This window comes from Cervus canadensis, chromosome 1, assembly GCF_019320065.1.
Source record: "Cervus canadensis isolate Bull #8, Minnesota chromosome 1, ASM1932006v1, whole genome shotgun sequence".
NCBI classification, from domain to species: Eukaryota; Metazoa; Chordata; class Mammalia; order Artiodactyla; family Cervidae; genus Cervus; species Cervus canadensis.
In genome coordinates this window covers 1,320,404-1,343,927 of record NC_057386.1, presented here as the reverse complement: position 1 = coordinate 1,343,927, position 23,524 = coordinate 1,320,404, and the positions used below count along the sequence as shown (strand labels likewise).

The following is a 23,524-nucleotide window of genomic DNA, read 5'->3' as shown; positions in this document are numbered from 1 at the left end:
AGCAGTTGTGAATATGCTGCTATGAACGTTCATGGGCTCGTTTTCACATGGACATATATTTCTCATTTCTCCAGGTGTGTACCTAGGAATGGAACTGCTGGGTCAAAGGGTAACTCTGTTTTAACAATACAGAGATTGTTTTTGAAAAGAAAACAGTCATCTCTATGGCTTTCCATTCTTGATTTCTAATTAGAGTAAAAATAAGTTCCGGCAAGGCAGAGCTCTCAACCTGCCTTGAGGAATTACACCACTCATTCCTTTGCTATTTGTGAAATTTGAGGGGTTGTTGCTACATAAATCTGCTGTTTGGAAGAGGGGGCAAAGGCTGAACTGCAGATGAGAAAGCCAAGCTGACAGAGGAAGAAAGAAGGGCCCCTCAGAGCGGGAGGAGGAGGGAGAAGGGGGGAGGAGGGGCAGGGGTGAGGGCGTGAGGTGGGGGAGGCGGCAGGGCTGGGACGTCGGGAGCAAACCCTGGCCGCTGGCTCCTGAGGCCTGCGGAGCACCCCGGGTTCAGACCAGCCGGGTGAGCAGGCCTGGGGGGCGCCCTTTCCCCTCCTCCGCGTAGCCCCGTGGTCAGCTGACGGGGCAAGGAGGGCGCCCGTGGGAGTCGGCGGTCAGCTGCAGGGCCCAGGACTCTGGAACCATCTTCGGGCGGCTCTGGTTATGAGGATGGTCTCCTTCAGCCTGTGTGTCTCTTCCAGTGTGTTGAATAAGAGTTGTTGTTGGGGTTCAGTCGCTCAGTTGTGACCGACTCTGCGACCCCATGGACTCAGCACACCAGGCTTCCCTGCCCTCCATCTCCTGGAGTTTGTTCAAACTCATGTCCATTGAGTCGGTGATGCCATCCAACCATCTCACCCTCTGTCGTCCCCTTCTGCTCCCGCCTGCAACCTTTCCCAGCATCAGGGTCTTTTCCAATGAGTCAGCTCTTCACATCAGGTGGCCAAAGTATTGAAGCTTCAGCTTCAGCATCAGTCCTTCCAGTGAATATTCAGGACTGATTCCTTTAGGATGGACTGGTCTGGATAAGAGAGGCCACCTGAATCTGGGCCTGGTGTGGTGGCCGGCCCTCGCCTCTGCAGGCCTTGGAGGACGCGTGCGTGTCCTTCTGTCCTGAAGGGTTAGCGGGGCAACCCCCCCCACCACAGCCCCACCCTGGGCAGCCAGTTCCTGACCCCAGGCCCAGGGGATGTGTCTGAGGCTGCATTTTCCGAGCAGGGGGTTACCTGGCTTGTCTGTGCAGGGATGGGGGAGGGGCCGCATAGAGGTTAGCGGGGCCGAAGCCCCTCGGCCCACGCAGGTGGCCGCCAGCACAGCCCAGGCGTCTGGAGCACTTACACGCGGTGATCCTTGCAGGGTGGACATCCCGACCAAGATGCGGGTGGAGCGCTGGGCCTTCAACTTCAGCGAGCTGATCCGGGACCCCAAGGGTCGGCAGAGCTTCCAGCACTTTCTCAGGAAGGAGTTCAGTGGTGGGTCTTTGATTTCGTTCTTAATAGAAACATTTGCTTTTGGAGACACTGCTGGACGTCTCGCCTGGGGCTGGAGGATGCTGGCAGGGGTGTTCAGGGCTCTGTTCAGGCCAACTCTTGGCGGGAGCTTTCTGGACCCGCCCCCTCCCTGGGCTCCCTGGTGGGGGGGGGTCGCTTTGCTCACGGAAGCCGTGTGAGCTGTGACTCACCCTCCCCTCTGGCTGCCGGCACCTGCTCACCCTGAGCCCCAGGGTCACCCGTCACGAGCCCCAAGTCTGTGCCGCCATGCGCCTGGCTTCTTCAGCACGGGGCACCCTGGCTGCCTGTTCAGTTCGCCTGGACCCCATCGCCGGTGGTTCCTTTCTAACTGGTTTGGGGTGGACTCTGAAGTTTTGCTAACTCCCCCAGTGACTGTAACATGCGGCCACGATCAAGGGCCACCATCTCAGCTCCCAGTCTGCTTCCTTAAGGTGCAGGGCCAGTGGAGTGGGTGGGGCTGGGGGGTCTAACGCCTGATGACCGGAGGTGGAGCTGACGTAGTAACAGTAGACATGAAGGGAAAGTGTTGATCACTCAGTCGCGTCTCTCTTTGCGACCCCATGGACTGTAGCCCGCCTCTGTCCATGGAATTCTCCAGGCGAGAATACTGGAGTGGGTTGCCATTTCTCCCTCCTGGGGATCTTCCTGGCCCAGGGATGGAACCTACGTCTCCAGCACTGCAGGTAGATCCGTTACCATCTGAGCCACCAGGGAAGTCCGTGGACATAAAGTGGACAATGAATATAATGCCCTTGAATCGTCCTGAAACCATCCCTCCCCCTCCCGCCCCCAGTCCATGGAAGAGCTGTCTTCCATGAGATGGGCCCCCGGTAGTGAAAGGCTGGGGACCACTGCTGGGCCCACACTTCATGTGCTGGCCTTGGGGGCCCTGCAGCCTCGTAGATACGGCACGCAGGGAGGCACCCGGGAAAAGCGGAGGCCGGACTGGGGCCACGTCCCGCGGGTGGGACATTCCGTGGGCATCACCGCCTGCCCTGAAACCCTGGCTCTCCTGGGTCCTCTTACTTCTCGCCAGGTCCCGAGCCCCGGGGCACCCTTGACCCGCCCTTGCTCCCCGAGACCCGCTGGCCTGTGAGTTGCACCTGAAACTACCCCACGGGACGTGCCATGAGCCTGTGTGCCTGCCTGATAGGGCAAATCACGTTCTAATAGGGGTTCTGGAAAAGCCTTTTCTCTGTCTAAGCCTGATTGCCAGGATGTAGTAAACCCAGAGATGGGAGGGGGCTGCTTTAGGTCAGAAGCACGCCGCGAGGAAGTGGGCCGGGCGACATCTAGTGGCCGGCTGACGAACCACACCCTGAGCTTATCCCATCCACTGGTTACTTGGCATCAGTGAGAATTCATCTCTAAGATTTCCTGCCGTTATTTAAAAAAAAAGAGCACTATTGAGGATCTCTGGATGAGATCCCCAAGGCTTCTGGTACAGGAAGAACAAGTAAACAGTCCATTTCATTAAAATTTTAAAAATTGAGATATGCTTCACATGTTATAAATTCAGACCATATAATCCACCTGCTGTTTCAAAGTGTGCAGTTCAGTGCTCTGTATTAGACTCACAAAGTTGCACAACAGTCACCACTATATAACTCTAGAACATTTTCCGCACCCTAAAAAGGAACCCTAACCCATGTAAGCCATTCCCTATTCCTCTGTCTTCCTCTCTCCCCACAGCCCCCTGCCCCAGTCCTAGGCAACCACTAATTTTCTTTCTATTTTCATGGATTTGCCTGTTTCATGGATTTGGACATTTTCTGTAAATGGAATCATACAATATGTGGCTTGCTGTCTTCTTTCACTTAGGGTAGTATTTTCAAAGTCTTTTCGTGTTGAAGCATGTAATAATGCTTCATCCTTTTTAATGGCCAAATAATATTCCATTCTGGCTTCCTTGGTGGCTCAGTGGCGAAAATAGGCTTGCCAATACAGGAGACATGGGTTCGATCCCTGGTTCAGGAAGATCCCTGAAGAAGGAAATGGCAATGAACTCCATCCGGTATTCTTGCCTGGAAAATCCCATGGACTGAGGAGGCTGGCAGGCTACAGTCCATGGGGTTGCAAAGGAGTTGGACACGACTTAGCGACTAAACAACAACAGTGTTTGTTCCATTCTGTGAATACGCCAGCTTTTGTGTGTCCAGTCCTCAGGTGGTAGACGTTTGGGTTGTTCCACTTTTTGGCTGTCATGAGCAGTACTGCTGTGAACATCCATGTACACACTTCTGTGAGCTCATTTGTTTGCACTGATAAAATATCCACAAGCCTGGCCATTGTAACCATTCTAGGTGTGAGTTCAGTGAAATTAACTGTCACCACCATCCATCGACAGAACTTTTTAATCTTTCCAAACTGAAACTCTGTCCTCTTTCCACACTAACTCCCCACCCCCCTGGAGACCATTCTGCTTTCTCATCTGAGTGCTCTGGGGACCTCGTCTAAATGGAATTGTACAGGATTTGTTCCTTTGTGTCTGGCTCATTTCACTTAGCACCGCGTACTTCAGAGTTCATTCCTGTTGTGACTTGTGTCAGGATTTCCTTCCTTTTTCAGGCTGAATAACACTCACTGTACGTAGGCACCACTTGTGTTTATCTGCTATTGTGCGGATGAACATTTGGGTCGTTCCCACCTTTTGACTTTTGTGAACAATTGTGCATTTAATTTTACTCCAAAGCAATGAACTGTCTTTTGCTGTGGGCAAGGTGGTCTCCAGGGCCCTTGAAGTAAGGCCAGTGGCTGTCACTCAAGAGCATCCTGGCCTGTTGGCTCCTGCGGGTGGTCTTGGTCCTAAGGACTCCCTGGATTTTTTGCCAGAGAGGAAGGGTCTCTATAGAATTAGGGGACAGAGTCAACTTGCTTAGGCTCCTACAGCCTTCTCTGGTCAGAAATGCCCGGGAGGCTTCGAGAGAATATGGAAATGGAGCAGAGGGATGCTGTGGTACATTTCCCCACATGGTGGTGGTCCGTGATTCACTCCTCCCCACAGGCACACACACTAGTCACAGACACATGCACACACGTGTCCACACACACCGTACATACCATAGCCACACACATCCACATGTGTTTGCACACACACCAGACACATGCACGCACATGTGTGTGCAGACATGCACACACACCATGCATACACATACAGACACAAGCACACACGTGTCCACATGCAGGCACACATGCACACACGTGTATGACACATCATACACACACATGCAGGCATACAGGCACAGACGTGTACACACACACATAGACTCTTGCTTTCCCACTGCTGTGACCACCTTTATTTTCTCAGGTGAAACTGCCACCTGGGGTGATGTACTAGGTGTTCACACTTCTGGGTGCCCAGGCACCAGTTAGAGAGCATCCAGCTGGAAGGACACAGGAGGGGGGCACCTGGCTTTCCTTCTGGGCCCAGAGGGGCAGGGTCTCTGGTTCAGGTGGCCCTGTGTTTAGTCCCCTGCAGCCAGGCCTTCCTGGAGAGTCAGTCCTTCAGGGTCGCGGCTTCAGCAGCGTATCTGTGAGGGGCTCTGGAGGGAACACGGCCTGCAGGGGCTCTCAGAGGCGGGGTCTCTGTGCACCAAGGAGGCACCCTTGGCGCGCTCCCTGGGTTCATGCCCTCTCCCGGCCCCTGGCCGGAGCACCCAGAAGCCTGTGGTCCCACCTCCACCCCCGCGCTCACGGCTCAGGGCGGGATCCATGCCGGCTGACCGCTTCTCTTCTTTCCCTCCCCCCGCCTCCCATCCGGCTCCCGTCCGGCTGTTCATGGCGTCCACCCTCTGCCCCTCGCAGGGGAGAACCTGGGCTTCTGGGAAGCCTGTGAGGACCTGAAGTACGGAGATCAGTCCAAGGTCAAGGAGAAGGCGGAGGAGATTTACAAGTGAGCATGAGCCGCGCGAGTTCAGAGGCCCCCCGCCCGGCTGCCCCCGCCCTGCGCCCGAGGTCAGACTGGACGGAGGCAGTCAGTGCACCTCGTGTGTGGGCGCCTCACCCCTGCTTTGGGGGGCTGGGGGTCACCCCACCCACTGTTTGCTCTCTAAGAGGTTGGGAATTCCAAAGTTAAGCACATTTCACATTCTCGGTGCTGGCAGTGAAGTCTTCTTGCTTCTAGGAAATGTTGCTTGACAACCTGTTCAGATGCTTGAGTATCTTGGAAAAGGACCCCTTTCACCCCAGGGTGTGTGTGTGTTTGGGGGGGCGAGTCACGTCTGCCAGTCCCTCTCTCCCGAGCAGCTGGGAAGGTTCCATTCACTGACTTGGTTTGGCTTTCTTTTTAAATTTTAAATTTAGTTTTGGCCGCACTACACGGCCTGTAGGATCTTAGTTCCCTGACCAGGGATGGAATTCACACCCCCTGCTGTAGAAGTAGGAGTCTACCACTGGACCCCCTGGGAATTCCTGGTCTGGCTACTTTTGCTGACATTCTCCTCCCGGTCTCAGGCTGTTCCTGGCCCCCGGGGCGAGACGGTGGATAAACATAGACGGCAAGACCATGGACATCACGGTCAAGGGGTTGAAGCACCCCCACCGCTACGTGCTGGACGCGGCGCAGACCCACATCTACATGCTCATGAAGAAGGTAGGCAGGCCGGCTGAGCGTGTGCCTGGAAGTCCTTCCGTCCTGAGGACCCGGATGCGGGGGAAGGGGGAGCGTGTGGTGGTGGCTGGAAGTCCTCCCGTCCCCGGGTACTGGGATGTGGGAGAAGGGGGAGCGTGTGGTGGTGGCCGGAAGTCCTCCCGTCCCGGGGTACCCGGATGCGGGGGAAGGGGGAGTGTGTGGTGGTGGCCGGAAGTCCTCCCGTCCCCGGGTACCCGGATGCGGGGGAAGGGGGCGTGTGTGGTGGTGGCCGGAAGTCCTCCCGTCCCGGGGTACCTGGATGCGGGAGAAGGGGGCGTGTGTGGTGGTGGCCGGAAGTCCTCCCGTCCCCGGATGCGGGGGAAGGGGGAGTGTGTGGTGGTGGCCGGAAGTCCTCCCGTCCCAGGGTACCCGGATGCGGGGGAAGTGGGAGTGTGTAGTCACGGCCGGAAGTCCTCCCGTCCCCGGGTACCGGGATGCGAGGGAAGGGGAGCGTGTGGAGGTGGCTTTGCTGCTGTAGGGTGCGGTCAGCTGTGTCTTCCACCTGCTGCAGGGCTGGCCCCTCCCTGTGCTCCCGAGCCCTCTGGCCAGGGAGGAGCAGCTGCTGAGGCTGAAGCCCTCTCAGGGCTTCCGACTCTGCAGTTGAAGGGCTGTCCTGACATAGTGACTGCACTGACTTACATTGCCACCACCCGTGCGGGAGGGTTCCCTTCTCTCCACACCCTCTCCAGCGTTTTTCGCTTGCAGGCTTTTTCATGATGGCCGTTCTGACCGGTGTGAAGTGGCACCTCATGAGGGTTTTGCTTTGCGTTGCTCTGATGATTAGTGATGTTGAGCATCTTTCCCTGCGATAGTTGGGCCATCTGTCCGTTAGTTCTGCCCATAGTTCTCATGACTTTTGCTCTCACTATGTAGTCTTTAGAATGATACCATTTCAAGAAATTAAAATCAATTCCCCATTGGTTGCTCTGGGCTTTCTCCTGTATTTGTTGGGACTGAAGTTTGCAGTTGGTTAGAGTGAGGCAGCATTCAGGAAGTGACTTCTCTGAACCTGCCCAGGGTCCCTGGAAAAAGCCACACAAAGAAGTCTGGGCTTCCCCGGTGGCTCAGACAGTAAAGAATCTGCCTGCCAGTGCAGGAGACCCAGGTTCGCTACCTGGGTCAGGAAGATCCCCTGGAGAAGGAAATGGCAACCCACTCTAGTGTTCTTGCTTGGAGAATCCCATGGACAGAGGATCCTGGCGGGGTACAGTCCATGGGGTCCCAAAGAGTCAGACACGACTGAGCGACTCAGCACAGCGCTGTAAGTGATCGGGTGGAATGGACGCTGCCGGCCCGGGGGTCGCACTTGAGAACCGTGGCTTTAGATGCAGATCTGAATGCCTTGAGCGCAAGGAAACAAATCCTCTCAACTCCCATTTCGCTGCTGGGAGGAGGCTGGGAAAAAGGCAAGTGTGTTCTTTTGACTGGACCCATTCCTTCTCGCAAGTCTCGTTTTTCTCTTGTTCCTGCCAGGACTCTTATGCTCGCTACTTAAAATCCCCAATCTATAAGGAGATGCTGGCCAAAGCGATTGAACCCCAGGAAACTACAAAGAAAAGGCAAGTGGAATGGGCTGAAATCACTCATGGCCTGCTGTTTTGTTTACAGGGAAAGGAGGATCTTTTTCAGCCAAATGGCTATTATCAAGATATTTTCTGGATGAAAATATTGAGACTGGGAGGCATTCTTAGAGTCTGATTGCCTTACTGGCTTCATCATGCTCTGAAAGCATGTTGGGGAGATGCACATAGCCATTACTGCCAGTCAGTTTTGTTCTCCTAACGCTGGTTTGAAAGAGTTTTGATTATCAGATGGAATAACGACCTTTATTACAGATGGAAGCATCGCATTGGCCTTTTAATTGGCACACTTCTCCACTCCAAACTGGTGTTTAGGAATTAATTTAGCTATGTCCTGGTAATGTCCTTTGTGATGGCTCAAGACTCTGGAGACGGGGGCAGATTGCTCCCAAAGAAAAGCGCTGGCCCTTCAGGGGAACGAACAGGGGAACTATTCTTGCTGACCAAGGGGACTGCCTTTCATCAAGTCCCTCCGTTCCTTTATTCATGCTCCCCTTCCTCACTGGAGATGTGAATGTCCAAATGTCCGTCCGGCAGCCCTTGGGCAAAGGATAAAACGTCCCGAAGGGCAGTTTGAACTCTCTGAGGGCGAAAAAGAAAACGCTAGAGGGATTTAAGATTCAGAAGAGTAACCAAACAACAGCTTGAACAAAGATTTGGGACTTTGGCAGAGTTTTCCCAGCCCCAGGGCCTGTCCTCCCCGCCAACGCCTCCCCCCCGCCCCCCCCCCCCCGCCGCCATAGATGTTTCCCATTTGTCAGCTCAGCCCCACGCCAGGCGCTTTTCCAGCGTCCCCAGTCAGTCCAAGGGAGGGGGTGGTTGGACCAGAGCCTTTATCAGAGGAGCTTTAAAAGACCCCAAGTTGATTTCATTTTTGAGAATAATGGCCTTGTTATGAAAAGGAGAGAAAGGAGGTCTTGGCGGTGCTATTCTCCTAGGTTTACGGGGTAAGGACGGGAGTTCAGTGTCCCTGGGGACTTGAAAGTTCCTTCTTTAAGCCACAAGAAACGGCCACAATAGCTCCAGACGTCCTGCCAGAAAGTAGTGGGGAAGGGAGGGGAGCGTCATGTGCCTCTGTCCAGATGGTTTTTAGGTTGGCACAGATCTGAGGAATCAGCGGGGCTCTCTTGTGGGGTGCCTGGGCCCTTGCCTGGGGTGGCGCTGGACCGCGGGTGCAGTGCTCGGCTTCCGGGTCGAGTACCGCGGTCTGATGATGCTGTCGGCGCTCTGGGTAGTAAGCGCACCCTGGGGACCCGGGAAGCCTGGCGGTAGCTGTGCGGGGATGGCAGGGGTGTGAGTGTGTCCCGTGACTGTCAGGCGTGAGACAGTGCACGAAACGGAAGTTTTCCAGGGCAAATTAAGTGGCGCCCCAAGCAGGCAGGCGGGGGGCGGGGTGGGGAGACTGAGTCTCAGGCTCCGCTCACAGGTGGGGGCGTGGTTCCTCCCCGGGCAGATACGGAAGTTCCAGGGGTTACATGCTCCCGAAATTTGGAGAGGTCCTAGGTCTGAAGTCGTCCTTTGCGGCTGAAATGCTGCTTCTCCAAGCCTGCGCATGGTCTACTGCATCACACACCCGGAGCTGTATCCTGGCGCCCGAGGTGATGGTGGACAGCGATGCATGGTTGGTGTTGGCGGAAGAGGCGGATGGGTCGGCGCATGCGCACAGTGCTCCGTGGGAAGAGGCTGGGGAGTCGGCGCATGCGCACAGGGCCGCCAGCGCATCCGTGGCTCCTCCGGACGCTTCCACTTCCTCTGCTGGTCCAGCCTTGCTCTGCGATGGCCTCGCACTTTCCTTCCTTACCAGAACCTTGACTTTTGAAAACAAATGCCCCAGTTCTCCCTGGAGGGCGAGAGCCTTTCGGCTTCCAGTAGCCAGGCCCCCTTGTCCCGTTCTTTCCAGAAGAACCTCGAGGAAGCTAAGGGGACACGTTGGTTTCCAGACACTGTGGCGGGTGGTGTCTGCTCGGCACTGCCCTTCTGGCTGCCTCTAAGAGCTGATGGCAGCTGGGCCACACTCAGGCCCCATCCTCCCGCGGCTGGGGGGCCTCCGAGGGTCCCCCTTGAGGTTCCCCGGGAGGATGAGGGGCCGCCAGAGGCCAGCCTCACCCCGCCAGGTGTCCAGTGCTGCCCTCCGCCGACCGCCCCCTCCTCCCTTCCAGCTCAAGCCTCCTGTTCATGCGGCGGCACCTGCGCTCCAGCCCCAGTCCCGTCATCCTCCGGCAGCTGGAAGAGGAAGCCAAGGCGCGGGAGGCGGCCACCACGGTGGACATCACCCAGGTCATGAGCAAGCTGGACCGCAGGAGCCAACTCAGAAAAGAGCCGCCTCCCAAATAAATCCACAGTTGCTCCCTCCCGGGGTGGGGGAGGCAGGGCTGGAGGAGGCCTTTCCGCGTTCGTGGGGCGGTGGGCCGCTCGGGTTCACGCTGATTCCTCAGACCCCCGTCCTGGGCTTGCCCCTCCCCCTCCAGCTCGCCAGGGGCCCGGGTGGGCAAAGGCAAGGCGTTGGGCACAGGACTCCATAGCTGTGACACCTGCCTGCTTCCCTCCGGAGCCCTTGGGGTGACAGCCAGAGAGAAAAGCCGCCTCCTGAACCGCCGTTGGCTTCAGGAAGTTCAGAAGGGCCCTCCCCACCACTCCTCATCGTTCTTTCAGGCAGGTTTGTTGTTTCCAGTGGCTTCCTGAAACTCCTCCTCCAGTCTCTCCAAGTTAGACTTTGTCTCTAAAGCAGTTGGAGGCCGCCCCCCGTCCCGCCCCCTGCAAGGGGCTGCTTCAAGGTTGCTCCGTCAAACCAGCCCAGGGAAGCTCTGCTGACACCGTTCTGTTGAGCCTGTTCTTAGTCCTGAGTTTTGAGGGCTGGTGGGGTCTCTCCTTGGCCTTTGCCTCCTCGCCCCCTGTTACACAATGCCAGGGGGAATTAGTAGCTTGTAGGAGTGAAGGACGCTGGCTGGAGGCCTCTGGATGGGTCCGGGTAACACGGAGCATCTTTCTGGACAAAGGATGAAGGTGCTAATGTCTTCATTCAAAGAAGGAGGGATGGTTGGAGGTCTGTGACATTTTCAAAGTGAGTCAGGATCAAAGGTAGTTCTCTTCAGGTTACTTTCTAGATGTTGGTGCTTCCCTCCTTTGTAGCTTTGGTTTAGGTGAACCCGTGGCCGGACGGTACTCGTTCTGTTTTTCCCAGTCAGAGATCAGTTTACACTCTAAAAGAGCAACTAAAGAGGTACTTTGTTCATCTCTCCTTTGAAGAATGTTGGAGTCCTCCTGTGTGTGTGGGGGGGCACCTCAAGGAGAAATTTCAGGTGATGAACCTTTTGTAAACTGAGTGACATGAGGGGAGGGACAATACCTTACCATTGGAATCTAACGCTTTAGGCCTAGTTAATTCTGCATAAATGTATTGTGTGAATGGATGGATGGATGAATTGAGTCAATGGATGAATGAATGGGTGGATGGGTGGGCGGATGGATGCGTGGATGGATGTGTGGATGGATGGAAGGGTGGAGGGGTGGATGGATGGATGGTGGACAGACGGATGGACATGTGGATGGATGAATGCATGGATGGATGGATGGGTGGGTGGATGGATAAGTTGATGGATGAGTGGACAGAGCCTTGGGTTTGGAGAAGGCCTCCTAGGCTCTGGTCCTCATTCTCCCGCTAGCCATGTAGTCTTGAGCAAGTCTCTTCACCTCTATGCTTTGTGATTTGTGAACTGAGGGGTTGGGGCCAGATCCATGCTTCTTAGACCAGACTCAGTGAATTCCAGGAGGATACCCAGCCTGGGGCATCAGTTTTACTTGAAGATTTGGAATGGGAGGAAAGATAGATAATTTTTAAAATTTCACATTAAAATGATCATGAATATATTATGAGTTAGACTGCAAGATGTACATGAATTTTTAAGATGAAATTTGAGACATCAAAGCCATCCCATGCCGAGCTGTGGCAGATTCAGGCTCTGCCCTCAGACTCCTGGGATGGCGTGTCTCCCTGGCTCTCCTGCTGTTTGTCCTACTTTCACGGGAAAGTTTGCGAAGCATGATCTGGAGGTATTTGCCGCCCCTCCTAGTTACCCTGTGTGAGCTGAGGTTATGCACCCAGCAGAGTAGGGGTGGCTGGTGGGAGTGTCAAAATGCATCCTGAACCTTCAGGCCATGGAGTATGTCTTGTTCATCTTTGACTCAGTCGTTCACCTGCCCGTTCCTACTTGTGAGATGTGTCTGCTTCACACGACTCTCATCCTCCAGCAGAGTACTGGGTGCTCCGGGTCAGACATGTAGTAGGTCTGGCAGAAATGCTGCTGGAAACCTTCTCATGTCAGACACACAGGAATCCCACAATCCAAGGAGAGGTGTAGGCATGTCAACAAAGTAGGGTATCATTCTTTATTAGACATGTGAGCTCCATCTGAAGGAAGGCAGATGACAAATATCTTCACTTCTGGATGGCAGCAGCTACAGTCCACACATGTCTTTTATTTATATTCTAATATTATTAAAGTAGAGTTAGGTTGCAATATTATGGTGGTTTCAGGTGTGCAACGTAGTGATTCAATGTTTTTGTAGATTATACTCTGTCTAAAGTTATTATAAAACGTGGGCTGTATTCCCAGGGCTGTATGTTACACCCTAGTATCTTACTTATTTTATACCCAGTAGTTTGTACCTCTTAATCCACATCCACCAATGGATTTTAAACACCCGCTTTGTGTGAGAGCCTGTGGTGGGGGCTCTGGCCCAGCTGCAAAAGTGGACGAGATGTTTTCTGCCCTCATGGGGCTGACAAGGGTGCAAACAGCCACATGGGGCAGAGTGCATCGAGGCTGGGTGTGTGCAGCAGAGACAACGTGCTGGAAGAACACAGGGACGGGAGAGCTGTCTGGCCTGGGGAGTCGAGGGGCCCACCGGGAAATTTTTATGTGTGGGAGGAAGAAGCCACAGGCCCCTCACCAGTTTTCAGGTTTTGGAAGCACATCTACTTCCAGATTCCAGCCCCGGGCCCCTGTGCCTGCCAGCTTTGTCTCTGCTCTCCATCCATGTCAGCCCCACAGGGCCTCTTTGACTCTCAAATGATACAAAAAACAGTATTTATCTGGACAATATTGCTGCTACATTTAAATTACTGTCATACTCCTTATTATGCCCTGTACTTAGGCCCCATCTCAATTCTGCTAATATATTTTAAACAGTTTGAGTTTCTCTATCCATATGGGATATACCTGATGCTAGAAGGTAAGTTGTGCTACAGAGTGCTAGGGCTCTCTTTGAAGAATTCCAGATTGAAGCTTGACTTTTAGAGAAAAGACTGCTTTTGTTGTGAGCGTTGAGTGGAAATACAAGGGTTAGAGAGTCGAGCAGAGTGCTTTGGAAAATGCCCGGCGTAAGTGCTCAGCAGACGCTGGCTGCTGTGAGCAGTGTCACATCCATTGTTATTATTTTTACTGTCCTCACCGTCATTCTCACTGCCTGCACCAGCGTCATCATCACCACCACCATCACCACCACCACCATCACCACCACCATCACCACCACCACCATCACCACCACCACCATCACCACCATCATCACCACCACCACCACCACCATCACCACCACCACCACCACCACCATCACCATCATCACCATCACCACCATCACCATCATCACCACCACCACCACCACCGCCACCATCACCACCACCACCACCACCGCCACCATCACCATCACCACCATCACCACCATCACCATCATCACCACCACCATCACCACCACCACCATCACCACCACCACCACCACCATCATCACCACCACCACCACCACCACCACCACCATCATCACGACCACCACCACCACCACCGTCACCACCACCACCGTCACCACCACCACCGTCACCATCACCACCACCACCGTCACCATCACCACCACCGTCACCACCACCACCACCACCATCACCACCACCACACACGTCACCACCACCATCACAACCACCGTCACCACCACCATCTACCACCATCAACCACACCACCCATCACCACCACCACATCAGACCACCACCACCTACGCATCACCATCAACCACCACCACCATCACCACCACCAACCAACCACACCACCACCATCACCGCACCACACCACCACCAACCATCATAACACACCACCACGTCCACCGACCACCACGCAACCAACCACCGGACCACCACCGCCCCCCACCATCATCACCATCCAACACCATCACCATCACCATCCATCACTCCACCACCACACCGTCACCATCACCATCACCACCCACCACCACCGGTCACCACCCCACCGTCACCTACCATCCACCACATCCGTCACCACAACCGTCACCACCACACCACCAACGCAATCAACCACCACCACCACGCACCCTCACCATCATTCAGCCACCATCACCATCAACCAACCGATCACCATCACCACCACCACCACCACCACCATCACCACCATCACCACCACCATCACCACCATCACCATCACCATCACCACCACCACCACCGTCACCACCACCACCATCACCACCACCATCACCACCATCACCACCGTCACCACCACCACCATCACCATCACCCCCATCACCATCATCACCACCATCACACCACCACCATCACCACCACCACCACCGTCACCACCATCACCACCATCACCACCATCGTCTGCACCATCACCACCACCACCACCATCACCACCATCATCTGCACCATCACCACCATCACCACCACCATCACCATCACCACCATCGTCTGCACCACCACCACCACCACCACCATCACCACCATCACCACCATCGTCTGCACCATCACCACCATCCCTAGAAGCTTCGTGCTCCTGAAGCGCCTGCTCCCTTGCATGTCAGTGTTGCCCAGTGCAGTGACTCATTCTTTATTATTTAGGGCATTTCTTGCAGTGTGTTTAAAGCCTTGTTGACCCAAACCATCTCGCCTCTGTCCTCTCTGAGAATCTGGCTCTCCAGGGGCCATTAGGAAATATCCGAGGGGAGGAGAGTGGGGCGTCAGTGTCCTGTGGTCTGTCCGAGGCTCCTAGGAGAGGGCTCACTGGCAGCAGTCAGTGACCGATCAGTCTGTGGGCCCCGAGTCGCGTTTGTTCACAGTGGGAAGGCTGGCGCTGGGTGGGGCAGAGGAGATGACTGACAGAAGAAACAGGGTGTTTGCCCGTGTGGGGTCGACTGTGCTCACTTGCTTTGGGGGACAGCGGAGACGGGGAGAATCGGGGCGGGAAGGGGGGACTGGTGCAGAGCATGCAGCCCCGGAAAGGCGGCCCCCTCCTCCTGCCTGCTCCCAGGAAGTGGCCGCAGGGTCTCCTCCAAATTCCCAACTGGCTTCTGGACGGACGTGAACTGCATTCCCGCGCCATCTGCTTTACCCCTCGTTAAAGCCTGAGCTCGTGTCCTCCTGTCGGCGGCCCGCTCCACGCCATGCTCCTTCTCCCGGGAAAATAAAGGCAGCACAGAGCAAGGCCGAGCTCTCCATCACTGCGTCTCTGTCGTGTCATTTCTCTGCCATGTGCCTTGCATGCGCTGCTTTGCTGTTTCACGCCCGCGGTGGGTGTGGCCTGGGCTGCCGGGGCTGTGGGAAGGGGGAGCATGGGGGGAATGGGCAGAAGAGGCACCTTGCTTGAGTGTCCAGGCTGTTCACCCAGAAGGAAGGACCTTCTCAGGCAGGTGAGTGAAGCCGGATGGGAGCCACTCTTTACCTGTCCTGTCGTTCATCCTGGGGAGGAGCAGATGCTGGGGGAGGGGATGGGCTGGGGGAGTGCCCAGAGTCGAGGGGGGGGATGTGTGCCATCACGTCCCCTGAGTCGGGCCGCATCCTCTCCATGGGCCTCGGTGTTTTAGTCTGTGAAGTGGGGTTATAACAGGAGTTGATCACAGGCTGAGTGAGTGAGGTTTAAGGTGACGCCCTCAGGTGTCTTGGGTGAACTGGAGGGAGGAGAACCTTGCTGCCCTCTGTCTTTCTGAACAAAGCCCGGTCTCAGTTTGGCATTTTGGCCCAGCACCCCAAGTCCTGCCCAACCCCGTAGGCAATGGGCTGGCAACGTGGATCAGTAGGCAAGCAAAGGCTTTGGGGGTTACACGGACCTGGGGTCAGAGTCTCATTGGGTCACTATATTAGTTAACAATCGCTGAGTAACAAGTTAGCACGAACAGCCACCATTTATGAGCTCGCCATTGGCCGGGTGTGGCTTGGCAGGATTTCCGGGCACACAGTCAAAGTGTCTCTGGGCTGTGTGAGTTCTTACTGGAGGCTCAGGAAGAGTCTGCTTCCAGGTTGTTGGAAGGATCCCATCTCTTGTTGTAGGACCCAAAGCCCCATTTTTTGCTGGCTGCTCTGAGCTTCCAGAAGCTGCCCAAACTCCTTGCCTTCTGCTCCCCACCCTCCATCTTCAAAGCCAACCATGGAGAACCCGGCTTGTTGGATTTCTATCCCAAGCCTCTCTGACTTCTGTCTCTGGCTTCTAGACTCAGGATTGAAGGGTTCAGGTGAAGAGGTCAGTGTCACCAGAACAATTCAGTCACCTACGCCGTACCCCACAGCCTGCTCATGGGGGTGACCACCCAGCACATTCACAGCTTACACCCATCCTGAGGTCTTGGTGGCCACCCTAAAGTTCTATGTTCTGCAGTCACTGGTTTGCAGTGGGAGCCTGGGGACAGTACCAAACCGCTGTGGCCCTCAACATTTGGTCTCTAAAATGGGGCAGTTGTAGATTCGCAGGGAACTGGCATGGAGTAGGTCTTCATAAACCTCAGGGCCATACGCCTGACAGTCATCTCCCAAACCCCTCATCAAGGCCAGCCGTCCCTGCTGATATCAGCATTCTTTGCAGACTGTGTCCCGCAGGGGAGACGTGAGTCCCTGTAGGAAGTGGCGTTAGAAGCACAGGGTTCGGCTCCTCACACGACCTGGCTCTTGCTTACTCACAAAGCAGCGCCCTCGGTGTTTGTGAGGCTTTGCCCCCCAACTCAGGTTCCCCTCCAGTGGGTCTGGAGTGAGTCTGGGGTCTGCATTTGTAACGGACACCCCATGCGATGCTGACCTGTAAGCATCCATTGGGCATCACACATGTAAATTGTGGAGCTGGTGAACCCGGATGCAAAACCTGCTGACCGTCCTTGTGTTCCTGGGCTTGGCTCCTGGAAGTCTTAGTTTTCTCATCTGTAAAATGGGCATAGTAAGTATTAGCTGCTCTGGAGGTACCTGCAATAATTGACATAAAGTTCGCAGCCCAGAAACTCGAATTTCTGAGCTTCTCAAGCATGTTAACAATAATCACGATGGTGATTAGTAAGCATAATAACCCCGTGGCCCTGGGTCAGGGCCTTGGCTCTGGTTGGTCGGCCTGTCTGAGCAGTGGATCGGCATCAGTGGCTCTGAGCTGCTGTTTCAGAATCTTGCTTGAGCTTCAGGGAGCAGGTGGGAGAGAGTGGGGACTCCCTCCCTGCCCCCAGGGCAATGCCCCGGTGGTCTCTAGGTCTTGCTTTTCTTCTGAGGGCTGCTGGGGGCTCTGCCTGCCCACCCCTCCCTCTTCAGGCTGGGGCCCACATCTTCCTCAAGGGCATGGGTGCCCGCAGCCGCCTTCCTTCTGCCCCCGGGGCAGACTCCCCCTCTCAGCCGGACGTCCGTGCGGCTGTGGCAGTTTCCCTGAGGTCAGCCCTCTCTTGGAGGCAGTGTTGGCCCAGCTCTCCCGGGCATGCCCCGGGACCCGCCCATCCCCCAGCCCCATCCACACTGGGCTGAGAAGGGCCACGGCAGGCGCTGGGGGACACAAACCCGACGGGGGAAAGCTGAGACAAGCGAGCCTCCCTGCCCAGGACTTGATCCTGACGCCCCATCTGCTCGTGCGGAGCTCTCGGGCTCCTTCAGCCCACCGCGCCCGGCTCCCCGCTCCTGCCCCGCTGGTCGGGGACCCAGGGCCGAAGCCGTCCAGGGCGGTTGCCTCAAGGAGCCTCCTTATCTGTGTTTCCAGGCTCCTCCTCCGCAGGGGGCCCAGGCCCCGCTGCGGTGCCCGTGGGAGGCCCAGGAGAGGGTGGCCATGGCCGTGTGTCGGGGTTCAGGATGCGGCGGCTGGTCTCAGGCCTGGAAGGATCCGCACAGGCCAGGGCTCCATGTGGCACCTCCAGTGCTGTGAAGAGGGTTTTAAATGCCTGCAGACCACAGCTGGCACCAAGGCCGGAGCGGGGACGGGATGATGCCCCGGGGTGGAGCCCGTGCTCCTGGAGGTGGAGTTGATGGGTGAGGGGAAACCCCAGTCCGGCAACTGGCATCCCAGAGGCCTGGAGGAGCCTCCAGGGTGCCCGGGGAGGCGGCCAGGGCTTGGGGAGCCTGTGCGAGGCCGTGCCATCCTCCTAGGGGGCTCGGGGCACCCCTCCTCAGTCCCCAGGGGCAACCAGAGGGGGCCTTGGCTCCAGCCTGAAGGGGCCGAGTGGGCGGGGGCAGCCGGCGGCTGGGCAGCCGTGCCCTTACTCCGCGTCTTTCTCCTTCTCTGCAGCCCGGCCAGCGCTTGGCCCCCAGCCCCCACCTGGCTGTGTACACCGGGACCTGCGTGCCCCCGTCTCCCTCCAGCCCCTTCTCCCCGAGCTGCCGCTCCCCGGGAAGGCCCTTCCCCTCGCCTGGCCGCTTCATCCGGCGGCCCAGCAGTACCGTCTGCCCCTCACCCATTAGCGTGGCTCTGGAGGGCTCCCCGGGCTCCGAGCGGAAGCGGGAGGCCGGCGCGTCAGGGGCGGCGGACGGGGCCTCCATGGACAAGCCCCGGTCCCGGGCCCAGCCCAAGGCGCGCGTGCGCCTGTCCCTCGGCCGGTTCCTGAGACGGGGCTGTTTGGCTTCCCCTGTCTTCGCCCGGCTCTCCCCGAAGTGTCCCGCTGTGTCCCACGGCAAGGTGCAGCCCCTGGGGGATACCAGCCGGCAGCTATCACGACCGAGGTCACGGAGAGCAGCCAAGTAAGGATGGAGGGGGTGGGGTATGTGTGTGTGTGTGTGTGTGTGTGTGTGTGTGTGTGTGTGTGTGCGCGCGCGCGCGCACGAGATTGTGTGTGTGCACACGGGATTGTGTGTGTGTGTGCATATGGGGAGTGTGTGTGCACACGGGGGGATTTTGTGTGTGTGTGCACACGGGATTGTGTGTTTGAGCATGGGGATTATGTGTGTGTGCACAAGGGATTATGTGTGTGCACACGGGATTGTGTGTGTGTGCACATGGGGATTGTGTGTGTGCACACAGGGATTATGTGTGTGTGCTCACGGGGATTGTGTGTGTGTGCACATGAGATTGTGTGTGTGTGCACATGGGGTTGTGTGTGTGCACACGGTGATTGTGTGTGCACATGGGATTGTGTGTGTGCACATGGGATTGTGTGTGTGTGCCCATGGGGAGTGTGTGTGTGTGCACGCGGGATTGTGTGTGTGTGCATATGGGATTGTGTGTGTGCACACGGGAGTTGTGTGTGTGCACACAGGATTGTGTGTGTGTGCACATGGGGAGTGTGCATGCGCACATGGGGATTGTGTGTGTGTGTGCACACGGGGGTTATGTATGTGTGCACACGGGATTGTGTGTATGTGTGCACATGGGATTTTGTGTGTGTGCACACAGGATTGTGTGTGTGTGCACATGGGGAGTGTGCATGCGCACATGGGGATTGTGTGTGTGTGTGCACACGGGGGTTATGTATGTGTGCACACGGGATTGTGTGTATGTGTGCACATGGGATTTTGTGTGTGTGCACACAGGATTGTGTGTGTGTGCACATGGGGAGTGTGCATGCGCACATGGGGATTGTGTGTGTGTGTGCACACGGGGGTTATGTATGTGTGCACACGGGATTGTGTGTATGTGTGCACATGGGATTTTGTGTGTGTGCACACAGGATTGTGTGTGTGTGCACATGGGGAGTGTGTGCGCACACATGGGGATTGTGTGTGCATGCACACAGGATTGTGTGTGTGTGCACACAGGATTGTGTATATGTGTGCACACAGGATTTTGTGTGTGTGCACACGGGGATTGTGTGTGTGCACACAGGATTGTGTGTGTGTGCACATGGGGAGTGTGTGTGCACACATGGGGATTGTGTGTGCATGCACACAGGATTTTGTGTGTGTGCACACGGGATTGTGTATATGTGTGCACACAGGATTTTGTGTGTGTGCACACGGGGATTGTGTGTGTGCGCACGGGGATTAGTGTGTGTTCACACGGGGAGTGTGTGTGTGCACATGGGATTTGTGTGTGTGCACACGGGGATTATGTGTGTGTGCACACAGGATTGTGTGTGTGTGCACATGGGATTGTGTGTGTGTGCACGGGGATTGTGTGTGTGTGCACACGGGGATTATATGTGTGCATGGGGATTGTGTGTATGTGCACATGGGGATTGTGTGTGTGTACACGGGGCTTCTCTGTGTGTGCACACGGGATTGTGTGTGTGCACATGGGGATTGTGTGTGTGCACATGGGATTGTGTGTGTGCATACGGGGATTATATGTGTGTGCACATGGGGGATTGTGTGTATGTGTGCACATGGAGATTGCTGTGGGAATGTGTGTGTGTGCCTGTGTGCACACGGGTGTCTGGTGAGGACCCAGGTTCTGTGGTCTGGGGTCTAGGGCCTGGGAGCTGGGCAGACGGAGAGGGTAGAGTACTGGGTGACCAGGAGGATTCTGGGAAAGCAGACCCCATGGACAAACCTTTGGCCTCGGGACCCTTTCCAGACTCAGCGCTGCCCTCTGCTGTCTTCCTGGGGGAAAGGAAAGTGAAGTGATGTGGAAGTAATTCAGCCGAGTCCGACTTTTCTCTGCCCTTGGACTATACAGTCCACGGGATTGTTTTTCTTTTTCATCTTTCCCCCTTCTATTAACATGCTCTTCCAGGCTTCTCTGGTGGCTCAGTGGTAAAGAATCCACCCGCGATCGAAACCCAGGTTCGATCCCTGGAGGAGGGAATGGCTACCCACTCCAGTATTGCTGCCTGGAGAATTCCATGGACAGAGGGGCCTGGTGGGCTACAGTCCATGGGGTCCCGAAGAGTCAGAACGACTTGGCAACTAAACAATACCACAATCCTCTTCCACCCACCCTGCCCCACCTAAAACCTTGGCCTAGTGAATCTGTTGCATTTTTAAAGGTCAGGAAATCTCAGTGGCAGTGGTAGGACCCGCCCCCTCCCCGGCGTGGGGGCCCTCCCCTCCCCCGCCCCCTCCTGCACACATCTGCCCTGGGGGGCACTCGGGGGGGCTGCAGGGCACTGAGAGCGGGCAGCCTCCATTCAGGGCTTTATCCCCACTATGGGCGGCAAAGCAAGACGGACCTCTGAGATCCCCCTGCCCCGAGGCAGCTCTCTGGGTGAAGAACAGGGGCTCCGGGGTGCACTTGAGGGCTCCGGGATCTGGAGCAGAAAGAAGAGTTACGGACAATGCGACACAGAGACTCAGCCCCACCTTTGTTCTGTCTGGGGGGAGGCAGCGGGGAGCACCCCTCCACCCACCACCACGCTCCTGTGTTTTGGCCCTGCGTGGTCTTGGAGACGGAGGCTCCGTGCTGAGGTCTTAGGTTGCCATGGATACCCAGGTCTCCAGCCTTGACTGTGCGCTGTGCATCCCGGTTGGGGGGGATCCAGGGGGAAAGAACTTGTCCGTTGATTCCTCCCGACGGGCTCTGCTGAGGGAATGTTCTAGTTTGTGGCCACAGCAGGCTTGGGGCTTTTGAAAACCTCTGTGCTCAGTGGCCATCACGTCATTAGAAGTCGGTTTAAAGGGGCTGAGGCCCGGGTCCTGGTATGTTCTATAGGAACGTCTTGAATTCATCAAAACTGTAAAAACTGAAGCCGCTTGCAAAGGAAAATAAAGTGTTCTCAGGAAAACAGGAGCCTCCCTCGACCCGCAGGGAAAGGGGTCCCCCCCAGCCCCGAGCGGGTCACTGCACACACAGCTTCCAGAAAGAACCTGAGTCTGTGCCTCCTCGGAGGGTTGGGTGAGCTGGGTGTGGCGACCTCCCGTCCTCACCTGCTCTGCTCGTGTGTCTGAAGCTTTTTCCAGATCAAGATGGATGTGCCCATGGGGAGCGGGGCTTGCCTGATGGACTCGGAAGATACGGACCCTGGAGCACGCAGGGACCAGGCCGCAGAAAAGGGGGTCATCTGCCCCTGGGAGAGCCCGGCGGAGGGCCACGCTGGCTGAGCCTGGGGCCTTGGGCTAGGGAGTCGCTCCCACAGGGTCGGCAGGATGGGGCCGCAGGACCCGCTGGCTCTGGGACCAGAGTGCACGAAGATCACATGTGGGGGCCAGAGGGACGAGACGGGTGGGCTCTGGAGAGGAGCGCTCCGGGTGGACGCCCCATGGCCAGCCCTTCCCTTGCCCCCATCGTTTCTCTTTTCACCAGAAGAAAGGCATGTGGACCAGAGGACCTGACTTGCTGCCTTAAGACCAATAAAAGGTTACCTTGTCAAAGTGTTTTTGGATTGGAATGTTATTGTTCTAGTTTTATAAGCTCTCTATGAGTTCTTGCCTGCTCAGTCCCTCCAGTCGTGTCCAACTCTTTTGCGACCCCATGGACTGTAGCCCGCCAGGCTCCTCTGTCCAAGGGATTCTCCAGGCAAGACTATTGGAGTGGGTTGCCATGCTCTCCTCCGGGGAATCTTCCCAATCCAGGGATCAAACCCTGGATCTCCTGCATCTTCTGCATTGGCAGGCGGGTTCTTTACCAGTAGTGCCACCTGGGAAGCCCTTTATGAGATCTTATTTATGCGATAAACTCAGGTCTTGGTTTTCTGAACCAAGGGAACTGAATCACCTCCAGGAGCTCCCTGCATGTATAATTGGTTTGTGTGTGATGCTCTCATCAGCAGAGCTCCCTGGGGGGAGCTTGGGGCTGGGCCATCACACGGGAAGAGGGGGCTGGGAAAGGCACCCTCCTGGAGTGCCAGGCTTGCTCAGATCCACCCCAAAGCAGAGGGCAAGGTGGGATGCGGTGGGCCAGGGAATTGCTGGGGGAATCGCTGGAGAAGGGAATGGGGCTCTCAGACGCAGCGCAGGGCCGACCTCTGGGCCGACCTCTGGGGAGGCGGGGGGCGGGCCCCGGATGGCGCAGCAGTTCCGGGACTGTCTCGACGAGGTTGCTGGGGTGTCCTTGAGCCTGTGTCTTTCGAGGGTGGCTGTGCGTTTGGACCCCGCTGTAAGGGCGTTGGCCGGGAGCCTCCGTGGGCAGCCTGGCCGTGGCGTGGACACGCTGGGGCCGCTTCTGGAGGTTTGCGCCCCAGTCGCCCCTCCCTCCCAGCTCTTCTCCAGTTATCAACTCAGCACGCTGGACAGAGCGCCCGCACAGTGAGTCTCTGCGGGGCCCTGGGCAAGCAGCCCGGACTTCTCACTTGGTGGAATTCCTCTAGAGCACTGGTTCTCACCCCAGTTCTCACTGGGCCCAACTTTGTCACAGGGGACGTGAGCAGTGTCTGGAGACATTTTCAGTTACCATGGCTGGGGTGGGCCTGTGTCGGGGTGAGGGTGGGGGTTTCCTGGCATCCAGTTGGCAGAGACCAAAGTGAAAGTGAAAGTTGCTCAGTGGTGTCTGACTCTTTGGGACCCTGGAGTCCATGGAATTCTCCAGGCCAGAATACTGGAGTGGGTAGCGGCTGTTCCCTTCTCCAGTGGATCTTCCCGACCTAGGAATCGAACTGGGGTCTCCTGCATTGCAGGCAGATTCTTTACCAACTGAGCTACCAGGGAAGGTGCTGCCAAGTGAACTACAATGCATGGCACAGCCCCCACCCGCTCCTCGACAGATGCTGGCTGATGG

At 56.4% G+C, this 23,524-nt stretch overlaps 1 protein-coding gene across 6 annotated transcripts in view; it reads left to right on the top strand.

Annotated features, from left to right (window-relative positions):
• The window catches only part of RGS9 (regulator of G protein signaling 9), a 67,702-nt gene extending 45,503 nt beyond the window's left edge, over positions 1–22,199 (top strand). For all 6 annotated transcript variants that reach the window (XM_043444798.1, XM_043444737.1, XM_043444659.1 and 3 more), the window contains 7 exons: positions 1,357–1,472; positions 5,316–5,403; positions 5,964–6,102; positions 7,615–7,700; positions 9,881–9,998; positions 18,230–18,678; positions 21,762–22,199. In XM_043444798.1, coding sequence (XP_043300733.1) covers positions 1,357–1,472; positions 5,316–5,403; positions 5,964–6,102; positions 7,615–7,700; positions 9,881–9,998; positions 18,230–18,678; positions 21,762–21,912 — 1,147 coding nt within the window. In that variant the 3' untranslated portion in view covers positions 21,913–22,199. The remainder of the gene's footprint in view (positions 1–1,356; positions 1,473–5,315; positions 5,404–5,963; positions 6,103–7,614; positions 7,701–9,880; positions 9,999–18,229; positions 18,679–21,761) is intronic.
• The last annotated feature ends 1,325 nt before the right edge of the window (positions 22,200–23,524 follow it).